Source organism: Natator depressus, chromosome 7 (assembly GCF_965152275.1).
Source record: "Natator depressus isolate rNatDep1 chromosome 7, rNatDep2.hap1, whole genome shotgun sequence".
Taxonomy (NCBI): Eukaryota; Metazoa; Chordata; order Testudines; family Cheloniidae; genus Natator; species Natator depressus.
In genome coordinates, this window is record NC_134240.1 from 33825785 (window position 1) to 33841541 (window position 15757).

Below are 15757 nucleotides of genomic sequence, written 5' to 3' on the forward strand. Positions count from 1 at the left end.
AAGAACTCTAAATTTTATTTTTTGTGGTGTAGTTGGCACACACTGGGGATATGTAAACCACATTATGCTTTCTTTGCTTAATGAATTATGTACAATTACTTAATTATCCACAATTAAAATTTTCAATTTATAAAATTGGTACATCTATGTTAACAAGATACATACACTAGACTTTTTTTTTTTTTTTTAGCTTTTCAAAATAATGCTATTTTATGCAGTACATTCTGAACGAATTTAGAAATTGGCGTCAAGACAATATCACTGATATCACTATGTTTAGAGACAGTCTCTTAAGTGGGAAGCTAATTGGTAAATTGACAGACATTGGAACTTCATTCAGGATGTTTTTCTACGTTAATAGAAGATAAGGTGATCAGTAACAGCATGGATTTGTCAAGAACAAATGATGTCAAATCAACCTATAGCTTTCTTTGACAGGGTAACAAGCCTTGTGGAGAGGGGGGAAGCAGTAGATATGGTATATCTTTAGTAAAGCTTTTGGAAGGTTGTGGGATCTCCGTCATTGAAGGTTTTTTAAGAGCAGGTAAAGGATGGTTGAGATAATATTTAGTCCTTATAATTATAAAGGAATCTTACGTTTTTTTTTTTAAATTACAATCCAAATATTAATAAATATGGGAATTTTATACTGCTTTCTAGACACTCCTGTATATTGGCATTTCTAATTTATGTGGTGTCTTTTAAAATTAGAGCATTCACTGACAAAAATTCTCATTGACTATTAATAAAGCTATTAAGATGCATCTTACGTTTTGCACTAAATACTGTAGTTTTTCTTTTTGTGTATTTATTCAGCCATGTCAGTGGGAACAAAATGAGTTGGGAAAAAACAAGAACCCAGTCGGAAAACCAAGCACATGGAGACCCAGGAGACCAAACAAAGGTAATATCTTAAGTTCCAAACCTCCACATTTATTGCTACAGCCTTACAAGCATATGGTAAAACTTTCAAAAGCACCTGTGAGAACTTAAAAAAAAAAAAAAAAAAGGAAAAAAAAGGCAAACTGTAATTACAGTGAGAAATGGCTTAAAATATGTTATATGCATACAAAATTGTAAACTCAGTAGACTGTCTTACTCTGTCGTTCTTGGATATTTCTGCACATTTCATATACATGATAATATACTGGGTTGATTTCAGAAAGAATACCTTTAGTAGTCTTAATGTAGCATCTACAGGATATTTGCTATCTGTTGAGAGCAGTTCCATCATGGATGTTTGAAGGTAGGGCATAAATGCACAACTCAGAGCTGTGTAGTCATTATTATCAATTTATGTATGAGAATTCAAAGATGGAAAAAATACTATTACTTACCAGTTAGAGGTTCTACTTTTACAAATGGCTGGGATGAATTTCACAATGAATAGTAAAGTAATTCTATGAGTTTGAATGGGACTATTCAAAGTAAAGTACTACTTAATGTAAGGATGGTACAGTTAATACCTTAAGAATTCAACATTGATTTAAAATTGTGCTAGTAAAAAGCAAATTTCAAAACAATGTCAATGTGAAGGACATCATGCCAGACATGCCAAGTTTCAACTACATTTCAGTGAAAATGCACACGTTTTATACCTCCAGTATAAACCCAAGTTTATAATAGAGATGAAGGCTAGCCATTAATTTATTCTCAGGCAAAAAATATAATAAAAATAAAGCCAAACCAAAGTCTGGAGTTATGGTGGAAAGACCCTATTTTCTTAGCTATAAATCCTTATGAGAATGTGTTAGTTCCCCTCCTCCCCCCCCAAAAATAAAATAAAAGTTCTTAATCTGGAAATTCCAGTCAGATAACACCTTGGGTCTGTCCCTATAGTGCTAACCTGATAACAGCTAGAAACAGACCTCACCCATCCATACTTATCCCTGCAAGCCACTCCCGATGTGATAGCAATCTGCATGTGGACCATTCACAATTTGCAATTTTGGCCATAAAGCCATACAATTTGCAAAGTATGCAGAAAACTGGTGTGTAGATAATCAAATGGACACATGTATATAATAATATCGATGTACATTTTAAAGTGTATACTTCGTGTTTCTGTGATAACCGTTTTAAATGTGTAATTGCTTCCTTACCCACCCTTAAACCAGTTAAAAGCAATTGTATTGTTAAGCACTATAGAAAAAGCCAAGTCTGGAGTTTGTAGGTATATTTATTTCACAGAGAGGTAGCCAAAATATTGGAAAAATCTTTGAAAGGTGAAAATATATTTTTAAAGTCTAGTTCCTCTGAAACTTTGTGTGTGTTCAAACTTTCCAGAAGAATTTCACATTGGAATCAGATGTGGTATGTGAAGTTTAAGGTAGATCATTTAGGGAGTTGAAAATCTGGCCTATAACAGAAAGCTAGCACCAACCCTGATGATGATAATTCCTTTCTTTTATCCTTTGTTTCATATAGTTAAATTGCAAGCTCTTGGAGTGAGGACTGTCTCGCTATGCATTTGTACAGTGCCTGGGACAATGGGCTTCACATCTCAGTTAGGCCTTTTAGTTATACAGTAATACAAATAAATACTAACAATAATACTCCTCCTAACTTTGGAGATACTAGTGGTCTCTTGGATACCATTTTGTTGTGTGCAGTGCTGGGTGCATTATGTAGGTGGATTGATTTAAATCACTGATTTTAATCATGTATTGCAATTGTACTTTTTAGTTATTTTCCTGAGAGAGGTTGGTAACCATTAAAACATATTGGCTTGCAACTAAATATAGCCTGTAGGCGTAATTTGGTGCTGCTTTTTGGTAACCAGGAGGATATATTATGTCTATACACATTTATTTAAGCAACTCTGTAGCTTAATTTACATGTATTCAGATTCTTAATTTTTACATTGCTTACTATGTTAGAAAATGGGGAATTATGCATTTCTTATTTATTAGATTAATTTTTTACTTGTGATGTTTGTCAAGCTCTACCTGGATGGACATTCATATTCAGTTAAAAATGGACAAAACCACATTTTAATATTTGTATTAAATAAAACTACCTTAACTGCTGGACACAGAGGGGAAAAGTGTTTATCAATAACATGTCTTGCATTTAAAACTGATTCATTAAAAGAGGAAGTATTATCTCTAGGTATTGAATTGAACTGATTATTTCTGGTAACGATGTCATCAAGACTTTAGAACTAGTAGATTTAATCCTTTCACACCTAGTTTTTATTCATAGATGGGGAGAGGAAAATCAACTTTCCTTCTTTTTCTATTTCCAATTGGTTTCTAAACTTTGAATGAACTGGTCATTGAACTGAACTAGCTGAATAAGCTGAAATGAAGAAGATAGTCTCTCTGCACCTGCAGAAGAGACTACAGCTGTCAAAAGCTGGTTTAATACTTCAACAAACTCTGGTTCCAGTTGTAAGCCACTGTCTTCCACCAGTTCAGTGGTGTTACTTTCTTTGGAACTTATCAGCAAATATGTACTCAATATTTTTGTATTTAATGGAAATGTTTTTAATAGATTCTAAGTTTAGGCGTTAACATAGGTTGTCAGTGTCAAATTTATTTTTAAAAAAATCTGTATTTAACTTTAAAAAAATCAGATTTTTAAAATTTTCTAATCCAATTTTTATTCATCCTGGAAATAATCTAGATAGTGCAACTACATGAGAGTCTTGTGGTGGTACACTTTTTAAACTAGATTTTTCCTCCTTTAATAGCAGCACAGTGTTTTGTAAATTCTTATTTATAGTGCCATTTCAGCATCTTTTAAATTCATTCTTAGAGCCACTAGAATTGGGGATAGGAATCTGTTTACAATAATTAAATCTAAATAAAAATATACCATAAATATGACACTTTGGTGCTAAGTGTACTTAGTACTTTTTTCAAGCAATAGCTGTCAGATATAAAATGTTTTGCTATCACAGATTGTTTTGTTCTAACCATTCCTTTTGTACCTAACCTCTGTTTTAAATAAATAAATAAATCTAAATCTGGATTACAAGTGGTATAAAGTAATCTGAAAGGGGTAGTGCCCACTTGAATTTTTTTTGAAATGCCATGTTCTGAGAGAACCCCTTTTTGAATAGTGTGCTTTGACTTTAAAATAAAAAATCCTTAATTTTTTAAATAAGGATTTGTCTGCTTCCCTTTTGGTATTTAGAAAGATCTGATGGGTGTACCTGGAATTACCTCAAACATGGTGGGGGCCCTGCACACCTTTCTGTGTGTGAAGGGATGCTCACATCTGCAAAACCGTGAAACTGATTAATCATAAAATGCTGTCACAAGCACAAAGTTAACAAACTTTAGTCTTTCAGTTACAGCAACATAGGAATTACTTGTAATAGTAGTAGTTATCAAATTCAGATGAAAATATGATTTATGGTGTCCTCCTAAATTGAGAGATGACCAGATTGTTGTTAGTGAGATTTTTGTGGGTTTCTCTGCTTTTACTTTTAAATATCTCTGAAAGCAGTTATCCAAGTACTTTTTCATTGTTGGATAAGTCCAACAGTATGTCACTTTTGGCTGTAAATCATAATATTGAATTGAATTTCTAGTAACAAAATTGAATGCTATACTAGCAACTCTTAACCAGAAGAGGTAGCAAAAATCTTGTGCAGTCCTCTTAACACAAAGAACATAATTTCATTCATAATGGGGAAAAAAACATAGGCCCCTCAAGATCAAATCACCGTATGTGTCTGGTGCTTGTATGTTTCCCCATTTTGTTCAAGAAATGAACAGGGGAAGGTTTTGTTTTTATTTTCCTTCCCCCTCCCCCCCCAGTTTTTTTTCCCGGGCTGGAGTTGAAGGCCCTTTGTTTTGCCTTTGCCCAACTAGTTAATAACTCCCCAGAAATGTTTATGAGAGGTTGTTATTCCTATACTGAGAAAATATTAATGTAAAGAGAAATTACTACTTTTTTAATATGATGAACAGTTAAAATTTAAACTGCACAATGACTTGAATATGATATTTTGTTTTTAATAATGGTTATTTGCAGGGAAACAACCTCTAGAGTAACCACAGAATAGGAAGATTTTATTTTCAGCATTCTGTTACGGTTATAATTTTGATTCACTTGTGAATATAAAATCCTAGAAAAGTAGGGTGGAAGGGACCTCAAGAGGTCATCTAGTCCAGCCCCCTGCACTGAGACAGGACCAAGTTATACGTGGACGATCCCTGGCACGTCTTTACCTAAGCTGTTCTTAAAAACCTCCAGTGATAGGGATTCCATAACCTCCCTTGGCAGCCTATTCCAGAACTTAACTATTTTTATAGTTAGAAAATATTTCCTAATATCCAACCTAAATCTCCCTAGCTGAGTCCATTACTTCATGTCCTGCCTTAAGTGACATTGATTTCAGCCCTCTTTTTAACAGCTCTTAACATATTTGAAGACTGTTATCAGGTTCCCCTTCAGTCCTATTTTCTCAGGACTAAATATGCCCAGTTGTTTTACCTTTCTCCATAGGTCAGGTTTTCTAAACCGTTTATCACTTTTGTTGTTCTCCTCTGGACTCTCTCAAATTTGTCCACATCTTTCTTAAAAGTGTGGTGCCCAGAATTGGACACAGTACTCCAGCTGAGGCCTCACCAGTACCAAGGACAGCAGAGCAATTACCTCCTGAAGTTTACATATGACACTTCTGTTAATACACCCCAGAATGATATTAGCCTTTTTCACAACTGCATCATGTTGTGGATGTGAGTCAACTATAACTCCTAGATTCTTTTCAACAGTACTGTCTAGACAATTATTCCTCATTTTGTAGTTGTGTGTTTATTTCTTCCGAAGGCTGTGCCTACACGTGTGGCAGCATTTACAGTACATGCACTACACATATAGCTAGGTGTCGCAGTGAAAGGCTCAGGCAGCAGGGAAAAGCTCTGGTAACTCCCTGCTCCAGGAGCCTTTCACTGTGGCAGGGAAAGGCTCTGGCAGAAGAAAGGCAGCGGAACACTATACTGCTAAAAATAGTGTCTTGGGGGTTCAGGCATGTAGGGCTCTCTACTCTACCTGCCTAAGCCATGCCTCACTGTCTATACTGCTGTTCGTACCCATGCTAGCTGGGCATATGTTGTCTGTACTCTACATATGGCTGTAAGTGTAGATGTATCATAAGTGTAGTACTTTACACTGCTCATGTTTGCAGCTTCTGTAGCTGCCTTTGGGTAATCCATTCTACATGTTCACACTTTTATATAGTCAAAAAAAAATGAATGTTTTCATTTGTTGGACAAGGTGGGTGACGTAATATATTCTATTGGACTGACTTTTGTTGGAGAAAGAGACAGCTATAGCATTTCAAATATAGACAAGCTAAAGTTTTCAAGCTACACAGAGCTCTTCGTCAGGTCTGGGAAAGGTACTCAGGGCTTGTCTACACGTAAAATGCTACAGTGGCACTGCTGCTGTGCTTCAGTGTAGACACCACCTACACCAACAGGAGGGGTTCTCCTGTTGGCAAAGGTAATCCACCTCCCCACCAGGAGGTAACTAGATTTCTTCTGTCAACCTAGGGACTTAGAGTGGTAGCCATGTTAGTCTGTATCAGCAAAAACAATGAGGAGTCCTTGTGGCACCTTAGAGACTAACAGATTTATTTGGGCATAAGCTTTTGTGGGCTAGAACCCATTTCATCAGTTATATATCCAGAGGAGGAATATGGATGTGCCCCTCTCCTATGACTATGGAGGAGCAGGATCAATGGCCTGTTGCAAAGGGGGGCATTTAGGGGTAGTGTATATGGGGTACAGTGTATTCTGTTGGGAATGTGTGTAATCCTACAACATAACACTGGGAGGCGAAATTATGAACTTCTATACACTGCCACCTGGACTATGGTACACCAATGGATCAGTGGACTTAATCTTTGTAAACAATCGAACCAGCACCTACTACTCTATGCATTACCAAGTAGTTGAATTGGTTTAGACAATACCAGATTTCACTGTGGATATTCAGTGGACACACAATATGTACAAGAGTACACAATGATTACAAGAGCAACTTGCTGCAAGCACCAACAGTTGGACACACTTACAATACACACTACAGGATGGCGCTGACAAAATTTTAAGCCTAACAAAGGAGGAGAAGCAGTGGTTTTGGTGGTGGCCAGGATGTTGGACCATACTGCAGTGGTCAGGACTCTGTGTTGCTGTGGATTATCATAGCAGCTGGTGTATTGTTAACTGTATTTGTGTTACGTTGCATATGGAAATGATCACGGGGGGCACAACCCCCTAGAGAACAGCCACTAATTATAACCTATAAGTAATGTGGTAAGCCCTCCCCCTCAGTGTACTAGACAACCATGACCCAACTTTCTCGGGCCCACTGTAATGGGAAGTCTGGAACACTAATTGGAATAGGTGTGGTATGCCCGTATGAGAGAAGGTGCACGGCACGGTACTACACAAAGGGCAGTGGGACAGATGGAATACTGACACCTTCCACTCCATGCATCTGATGAAATGGGTTCTACCCCACGAAAGCTTATGCCCAAATAAATTTGTTAGTCTCTAAGGTGCCACAAGGACTCTTCGTTGCTTTTACAGGGACTTAGGTCACCTTACCTATATCACTCGGGTATGGATGTTTCACACACTTGACCAATGTAGTTAAACAGACTTAATTTTCAAGTGTAGACCAGGCCCCAGAGAGTATGTCTACACAGCAAAGAAAAACCCGAGGCTGGCCCGTGTCAGCCGACTTGGGCTCGCAGGGCTATTTCATTGCTTTGTAGACTTCTGGGCTGGGGTCTGGACTCTAGGACCTTGGAGCCTGGAAGTTTACACAGCAATGGAATAACCCCTTGAGACTGAGTTACACTGCTATGTTGACATACCCAGAGTGTCACAGCTAAATTAGAGGTGAAACAGATGGTTTAGCATGAATAGTTAACACATTCTGAGAGACCATTCAAGGTAAAGTGGCCTGTTAATACCTCTGCAGTCATAGGCCAAAAAAGGGTTACAGCTTGTTGTAATAAGCCATTAATCTGTTGCCTTAATTAAGGCCATTATTTTTAGTGTCTAGCAAAGTTATGAATTTAAGTTCCCATTGTGGGTGCAGGGAGAGAGGTGTAACGTGCCTTTTTTTCTGTTAATGTACAAGTTTATTTTTCTGTGTAACCAATAAAAGAATATTTTCTTTTGTATGATGTATTACAGGCAGAAGGTTCCTCGACTGCCTCTTCAGGAAGCCAGGCAGCCGAAGTCAAAGGGAATCAAACCAGTAGTCCACAAATCCCATGTCTGTTGTCAATGCCCACCAGGAACCATATGGATATTACCACCCCTCCATTGCCTCCTGTAGCACCTGAAGTATTAAGAGTGGCAGAACACAGGCACAAGAAGGGATTAATGTATCCCTACATCTTTCATGTCCTAACCAAGGTATGACTCTAAAACTCATGTATTGTGAAACCGTGATTCTGTAAAAGTATCCATACCTAAACACCTGACCAGACAGTATCATCAGGGGTGATGCATACTTGCTCCTGCTTAGATCTAAGCTCTGGCCTATTAGCACTTCTAACGATTGGTGAAAAAGAAGCTCCAGACAGTAGCTCTGGGAGTGAATTGCACAACAGGTGTCTGACCCTCATTGTTAAAACTGCTTACTCACAAAATAGCTGATTTTTCCCCCTGAATTTTCTCTATTTTTCCCTTTTCTATTTTAAAAAAGTTTGGTGTGTGTGGTGCTTCTTGAGGCTTTGGCACCTCTGCCAGTCTTTCTCTGACATTACCTGTTTCAGAATCGTTTAGATATTTATATTGATGTGATTGTTTGTCTGGCTCTCTTGTTCCCCTCACTGTTTCTTTTTCTCTTGGTGTATCTGAAGAGAAACAGCCCAGCAGCTTTAAGAAATTCCTCCAGGTGTGGCCATAAAATTTTCATTATGGATTAACATGATTGCTATCTTGAATGCCCAGCAAATACATGGCAAGCAGACAGGTCTTGGGGAGATCACTTGAACATCCCTGCTCTGCTCACTAAGTCCAACAGAAATCTCTCTGGATGGCCTTGGAGAGCAAATCTTCCATGGCAATGGAGGAGAGTTCCTCATCTTACTACAAAGAGGCTGTGTCAATGCCAGTTGATTCAGTGTAGTTTTAATGGGATTTCCCAAAGCTGTGTGTGTTGCAACTATCAGAGGTCAGCACTATCTCAGTCATTAGGATGCAATGATGCCCTTGGCACAAGTCTTTGGTTTTGCTTAGTGTAGATTCAGAGGACAAGATTCAATCCAAACCTCCCTCTAAGTGCAGGCTGAAAAGATCTTACAACCTGATTCTTCTGACCCTGTCTCATCTTCTCATAACTCCTCTTCAAAGCAGCTTAATGCCTCTTGTAGTTCCATCCACAATAGTTGTGGCAGCAATAAGTCCAGTCACTGGATCGTTAAACCATATTATATTATTCTCATTGATATCCTTAAAGCCAAAATGTTATTTAATTTGCAGATGTACATGCCATGCTCTCTTTGAGGCATGGACAGTCTCTTTGGTATGTTTATACAGTGCCTAGCCCAATGGGGCTGAGATTCCTCTATGCAATAGCAATATAGATAATATTACTCTTGGGGGGCATTCTGCGCTAAAAAAAATTTAAAAGTCTGTGCCAAAAAATTAAACATTCTGCACACAATATAAAAAATCTGTGCACAATATTTTAAAATTCTGCAAATTTTATTTGTCAGAATAACACTACATAATCACACAGTTTCAATTATTTTGGTAATTTATAATTAAATACCTGTCAGCAAGTATGTCTGTAACAATACAGACACAAAAATTCCCCCAGGAGTAAAGAGTTAAAGAAACCTCTATGACAACCCAGTTTCTGTTTCTCTGCCCCTTAGTCCACTCCCACCCCCCAGCCAAGCCGCGGAGCCAGACACCTACAACCCCTCCCCCCCCCCCCCCCCGAGTCTCCCTAGTCCAGATACCCGTGCCCCCACCCCACAGAGCGCAGCTGTACCCTCCCCTCCCCCCAACCCCAGACACCTGCTCCCCCTTCCCTCCTGAGCCCATGGATCCAGAGGGGGAAACAGCCTGATGCTCGGTCCAAGGCTTGCACGGAGTTTCCTGCGCACCGCCCTCTCCTTCCCTCAGGGCATGCTGGGAACTGCAGCTGCCAGGAACCCTCTAGCTCAGTGGTTCCCAAACTTTAACAGCCCTCGAACCCCTTTCACTAAATTGTGAAATCTTGTGAACCCCCTCCTAAAAATGAATATTTCCAGGGATTTAAGTTTAAATTTACTCCGCACTCCGTGGGACTCCTGCTTCTGGACCCCGTTGACCGCCCCGGTCAACTGAGCTCCACTGAGCTTGGGCTGCAGGTCCCGCTGACCACCAGGGCTCGGGCTGCTGGCCCCAACTGCCCTGTCCCACTCTCCCTGGGGCTCGGGCAGCCAGCCCCATGCAGAGCTCTGGGGTTTGGGCTGCCGGCTCCCCTGATGACGGGGGCAGGGCTTGAGCTGCTGGCCCCAACTGCCCAGCCCTGCTCCCCTTGGGGCTCGGGGAGCCAGCCCCACGCAGAGCGCTGGGGTTTGAGCGGCTGGCTCCCCCGCTGACGGGGGCAGGGCTCTGGCTGCCGGCCCCGGCTGCCGGCCCCAACTGCCCTGCCCCGCTCTCCCTGGGACTTGGGCGGTCTGCCCTGCAACCGGGTCCCACCTGCTGCCTCCAATGCCCTGGGTCCTTTGGCTGCCATTAGTGAAATTTTTCTGGCGAACCCCTGTAACGTTCTGCGAACCCCCAGGGGTTTGCGAACCCCAGTTTGGGAACCACTGCTCTAACTCCCGCTCCCTACCCCCAGCAGTGTCTTCTATGTGCTAGCTGGGCTCTGCTGGGCCCAGGGGCCCCTAGTGGTGGCTGGCAGCACTGCAGCCCATTTCTGTGCAGGAAAGGAAATTCTACGTGCACAGTGTTAATTTCTGCAAAATTCTGCATTGTGCAGCGGTACCGAATTCCCCCAGGAATAATAATATATTGACTGATGACATTATTTATCCTACAGTGACTTCATTTGAGGTTTTGATGTCTGTGATTTTGTACTTTTGATGCACTTTTTGTTAGTTTTTGGTCTGACACAATTGCAACAACTCTTGTTGTCTGGATGAGTGATTGGCAGGACTCCCCTGATACATTCTAAATCTCTGTATAGGGAGAGGAAAAAGCAGCTACTTGCTTCCTGCCCAGATCTCCCACAGCGATACTTCTTGTTAATCAGGATGTCTGAGACCATCTCCTTGAAGAATTTGCAAAGGGTTCTTTATTCTTCAAGTGCTTGCACATGTCTATTCCAATGTAGGTGTGTGCATGCGCCGAGCACGGTTGCTGGAATTTTTCTCCCCAGCGGTATCCGTTGGATCAGCTCCAGCGCCTTCTGGTGCTATATTCTCATAGCGCCGGTATAAAGGGCTCTGCTGACCCCACTCCCCCTTCAGTTCCTTCTTACCACCCATGATGGTTGCTGGAACCCTTCATTGCTCAGACAGTTCATCTCCTAGTGGTTTTCTCCAGTTTTTAGTGTAAATAGTTGTTGTTTAGTACTTAGGAATTAGTTATTGAGTAGTTTTTTAGTAGTTTTTAGTCCTTAGGTAGCTTGACATCTCCAAGCTTAGTTTAGCGGGGTTGTCCGCTTCCCCGGTGCTGGGGCATGCTTCAGTCGCCAGGTTTCTAGCCCTGCACCTCATGTAGTAAGTCTATGCCTTTGAGCAACCCACATTTGAGCTGACTCAAGTGCTTAGGGGATGCTCATAGGAAAGACTGCTGCCAAATCTGCAGGGACTTTAGACCCCAAACCAAGAAGGACTAAGTTGCATGACTGAAGGCCCTCCTCGTGAGGGCAACCTTAAGACTTGTACTCGGCACCAAGCACCCCAGCATTGGTACAGAGCACTCCTCCAACAGCTCGTGACTCTCGGCACCGATCCTCTTCTCTTGTTGCTTGTGGTGCTTCTTCTTTGGCACCGGGGAAGAGCCGGTCCCCGGTGCCAAAAGTAAAAGGAGAAAGAAAGAGAGAGAACGAGACCAGTGTTGGGCTGCTCTTCAGCCCTGGCACCACATCATCAGGTGCCTGCAACTCTGGTGCTACTGCAGGCTCCTCTGACACCTGCATAGGAGCCGCATCCTCAAGGCTGACGGTGTTCCCGTCGGTTTGCGGTGACGTCGACCCCCAAGGCTTTTGTAGCAGCCAGGGACCTTCTCACCCTACTGGTACTGGTGGCCCCAGAGGGTCAAGATTCGGCACCGCTGGTGCCACCGAGCAGCAGGGTATTATCAGCAGGACCTCGCCCAGTGCCGAGGCTGCCATCTAGGGGAAAACCCTTGTTGACAGCCTCAAGATCTAACCTCGGTGACCTTCTCCAGTACCGAGAGGTATGGCACCCCCCTGGTCTCTGCATTACAGCTTGTTGTTCTCAGAGGTGGGATTGTATTCCCCTCATCAGCACAGGTGACCTTGCTGCTCCCCTAAGCCGTTTTCATTCCACCACAGCCCCAAGTTCAGTGGTACCTCCAAATGTTTGGCCACTGGGGACCGGCAGCTTTGCAGTGGCCCTTTTGGAACCCTTTTGGTTTCCCCCACCACAGGGCACTCCCTCAAGATGCTCATATTCCATTGTCTTGGAGGCTAGGGCTCCCCCAGTACTGCACCGAGAGACTCTGGATCCAGACTCTGGTACCGAGCATGGCACCGAGCCTCAAAAGGAAGCCCTGCAGGCTCTTGTGCATGCTGGTAAACCAACGGAGGCGTCTCAGCCTGTTTTTAGATGCCTCATCCTCCTTTCTAGACAAGGCTATATTGACACTGGGTGTCTCCCCGCCAGAAGACTACCACAAGGCATACCAGGACTTGTTAAAGTGTGTAGCCTCAAACTTGGGGGTCCAAGTGGAAATCGTCAAGGAGGCAACACATAGTCTCTTAGGCTGCCCCTCTAGCACTACCACTACATGAAGCCGTCATGGATCTGATCAAGGCCCTATTGCACACCCTTGCCTCTCTCCTTCCTGACAGCAAAGTGCACAGAGCGAAAATATTTTGTACTGGACAAAGAATACGAATTCCTTTTCTCACACCCTTCCCTGGGATCCCTGGGTATAGTGGCCACCAACAAAAGGGATCGCCAAACATAGGCAAGTTCTACGCCCAAGGCAAAGGACCCAACGAAATTGGGCTTGTTCAGTTGGAAGGCATATTCCACAGGGGGCCTACAGCTCCGCATAGCAAACCAGCAAGCTTTGCTGGGTTGCTGTGATTTTAATATGTGGGAGTCTTATGTCAGAATTCAAGGACCTGCTCCCTCAGGACTCTAGACAGGAGTTTTCTTCCCTAGTTGAGTAGGGGAAACTGTGGCAGGTGCCTCCCCTTGCGGCCATTGATTCCACGACCAGATCAATTGGTACAGCGGTAACAACGCATTGGAGCTCATGCTTGCAGTCCTCTGGGCTACCCCATGAGGTGCAGCAAACTATGTGGGACCTCCCATTTGAAGGATCATCGTTCTTTTCAGAGCAAACAGACATTGGGCTACACAGTCTTAAGGCCTTGAAGGCAGCCTTGAAATCCCTGGGACTCTGTGTACCAGCAGGGTCAAGGAAACAGTACAGGCCACAGCAGATGGGCCATTACTTTTCTTGGCCACTCAGACAGGATCAGCTGAGGAGAAAGAGCAGGGGGTTCAGGTGCAGATCTCTTGCCCCATCTTCCTCAGCAGGTCCTGCGCAGTCCAGCCCCAGACACTTGGGATCTTCAGAGTGCTCATTTTGACAAGATGCTTGAGGTCAGCATTGCAATCCCTTTGATATAGGATCCAGGTACCCCCTTGTTCTCCAATTGCCTTTCCCACTAGCTTGATGTCTGGACTCTGATCACTTCAGACTGTTGGGTTCTCAGCACAATAAAACTGGGTTAAACCATCCAATTTCTGTCTACTTCCCCTTCCCCCCTCCTTCCCCCTCCCTCTTCAGGGACACTTCTCAGGAACATCTGTTGAAACAAGAAGTCCAATCCCTCCTTCGGGTGTGAGCCGTGGAAGAGATTCTGTTTCACCTAAGAGGAAAGGGGTTCTATTCCTGCTAATTCTGAAAGCCAAAGGTGGTCTCAGACTCATTTTAGACACTGTCGTCTCAACTGCTGTCTCCAGAACTTAGCGTTTCGCATTGTTTCCTTGGCTTCTGTCATTCCCTCACTGGATCCAGGGGACTAATATGCTGCTCTCAGTCTGAAGGACACTTACTTCTACAATTTGATTTTTCCATGGCCACAGACGTTTCCTAAGATTTGTAGTGAACCAAACTCACTACTAGTTTGTGGCGATTCCATTCAGCCTGTTAGCTGCCCCGCAAGTCTTCACCAAATGCATGGCAGTAGTAGCAGCCTCTCTCAGAAGAAAGGAAGTCCATGTATTTCCATACCTCGACGACTAGCTAGTCAAGGGCTGATCTAGAGCTCAAGAGGAAGCGGACATCTGTCTCATTCAATTGACTCCATCCCCCCTCTCTCCGTCGCTCACTCTCCCTCACCCTCGCTTGCTCATTTTCACGAGGCTGGGACAGGGGGTTGGGGTGTGAGAGGGGGTGAGGGCTCCAGCTGGGGGGGTGTGCTCTGGGGTGGGGCCAGAGATGAGGGGTTTGGGGTGCAGGAGAGGGCTCTGGGCTGGAGCAGGGGGTTGGGGTGAGGGGTTCAGGTTGCAAGAAGGTGATCTGGGCTGGGGTAGGGGGTTGGGGCGTGGGAGAAGGTTCGGGGTGTGAGCTCCGGGCGGCACTTATCTCAGGCGGCTCCCGGGAAGCAGCAACATCTCCCTCTGGTTCCGAAGTGGAGGTGCGACCATGTGGCTCTGGGTGCTGCCCACACCTGCAGGTGCCACTCCCTCAGCTCCCATTGGCCATGGCTCCTGGCAAATGGGAACTGCTGAACTGGGGGTGGGGGCAGTGCGCAAACCCCTGTGACCCTTCATTCACCTAGGAGCCAAAGGGAGATGCCGGCAGCTTCCCAGGAGTTGCGTGGAGCCAGGTAGGGAGCCGGTCTGCACCGCCAACCGGACTTTTAACGTCCTGGTCAGCAGTACTGACTGAAGCCACCAGGGTCCCTTTATGACCGGGCGTTCCGGTTGAAAACCAGACAGCTGGCAACTCTAGTTGTCCTGCGTCTCCCTGGGGTACACTGCGAGCGGCAGTCCCAGCAACTCCTCAGCATCGGGCATGTCACGCAGTCCTGGTACCTTACGGTCTCCTTGGCCATAGTCTTCCGCAGGTTCCAGCTCCAACAGCGTTCTGGAAGCATCTGCTTCTGTTGGCAGCTCCTGCTCAACTGAGCTGCAGGGCCCGCTTCTTATACTTCCTGTTCCTGTCCTGCCCTTCTGCATCCGGTGTGGCGGACTAGGCCTTCCGGGTTCCACCCACCAAGGGGCATCTGGCTCTCCCTCACTGTCAGTCTCTGAGGGAGGCCACACCCCTTTGCTACACTGCCCCATTTCTAAAGGCTTGATTTCCCAACAAAGTAGATACTGAAAATCAGTTTTACAAAAATGTGCATCATGCTGTAATGTTTGAATGGGGGGTTGGAGAAAATTATGTAAACTTGCCCTTCCCCCACACATTAAATATAAAGTGTACAAGTAAAACCTAATACAGTAAAAGCTGCGTTATCTGGCACTTTACCAACCAGAAAGCTCTATAAACTGGCATTTCTGATCTTCATTGAAAGTCCAGTTTATAGTCTGGTTGGCATGGGGCCGGTAGGCTCTGTGCATGGC

The 15757-nt window shown here is 43.7% G+C and overlaps 1 protein-coding gene across 1 annotated transcript in view; it reads left to right on the forward strand.

Annotated features, from left to right (window-relative positions):
• The window catches only part of FAM120A (family with sequence similarity 120 member A), a 118013-nt gene that overhangs the window by 46834 nt on the left and 55422 nt on the right, over positions 1-15757 (forward strand). The window contains exons 8-9 of the mRNA XM_074958100.1: positions 817-904; positions 8166-8390. Coding sequence (XP_074814201.1) covers positions 817-904; positions 8166-8390 — 313 coding nt within the window. The remainder of the gene's footprint in view (positions 1-816; positions 905-8165; positions 8391-15757) is intronic.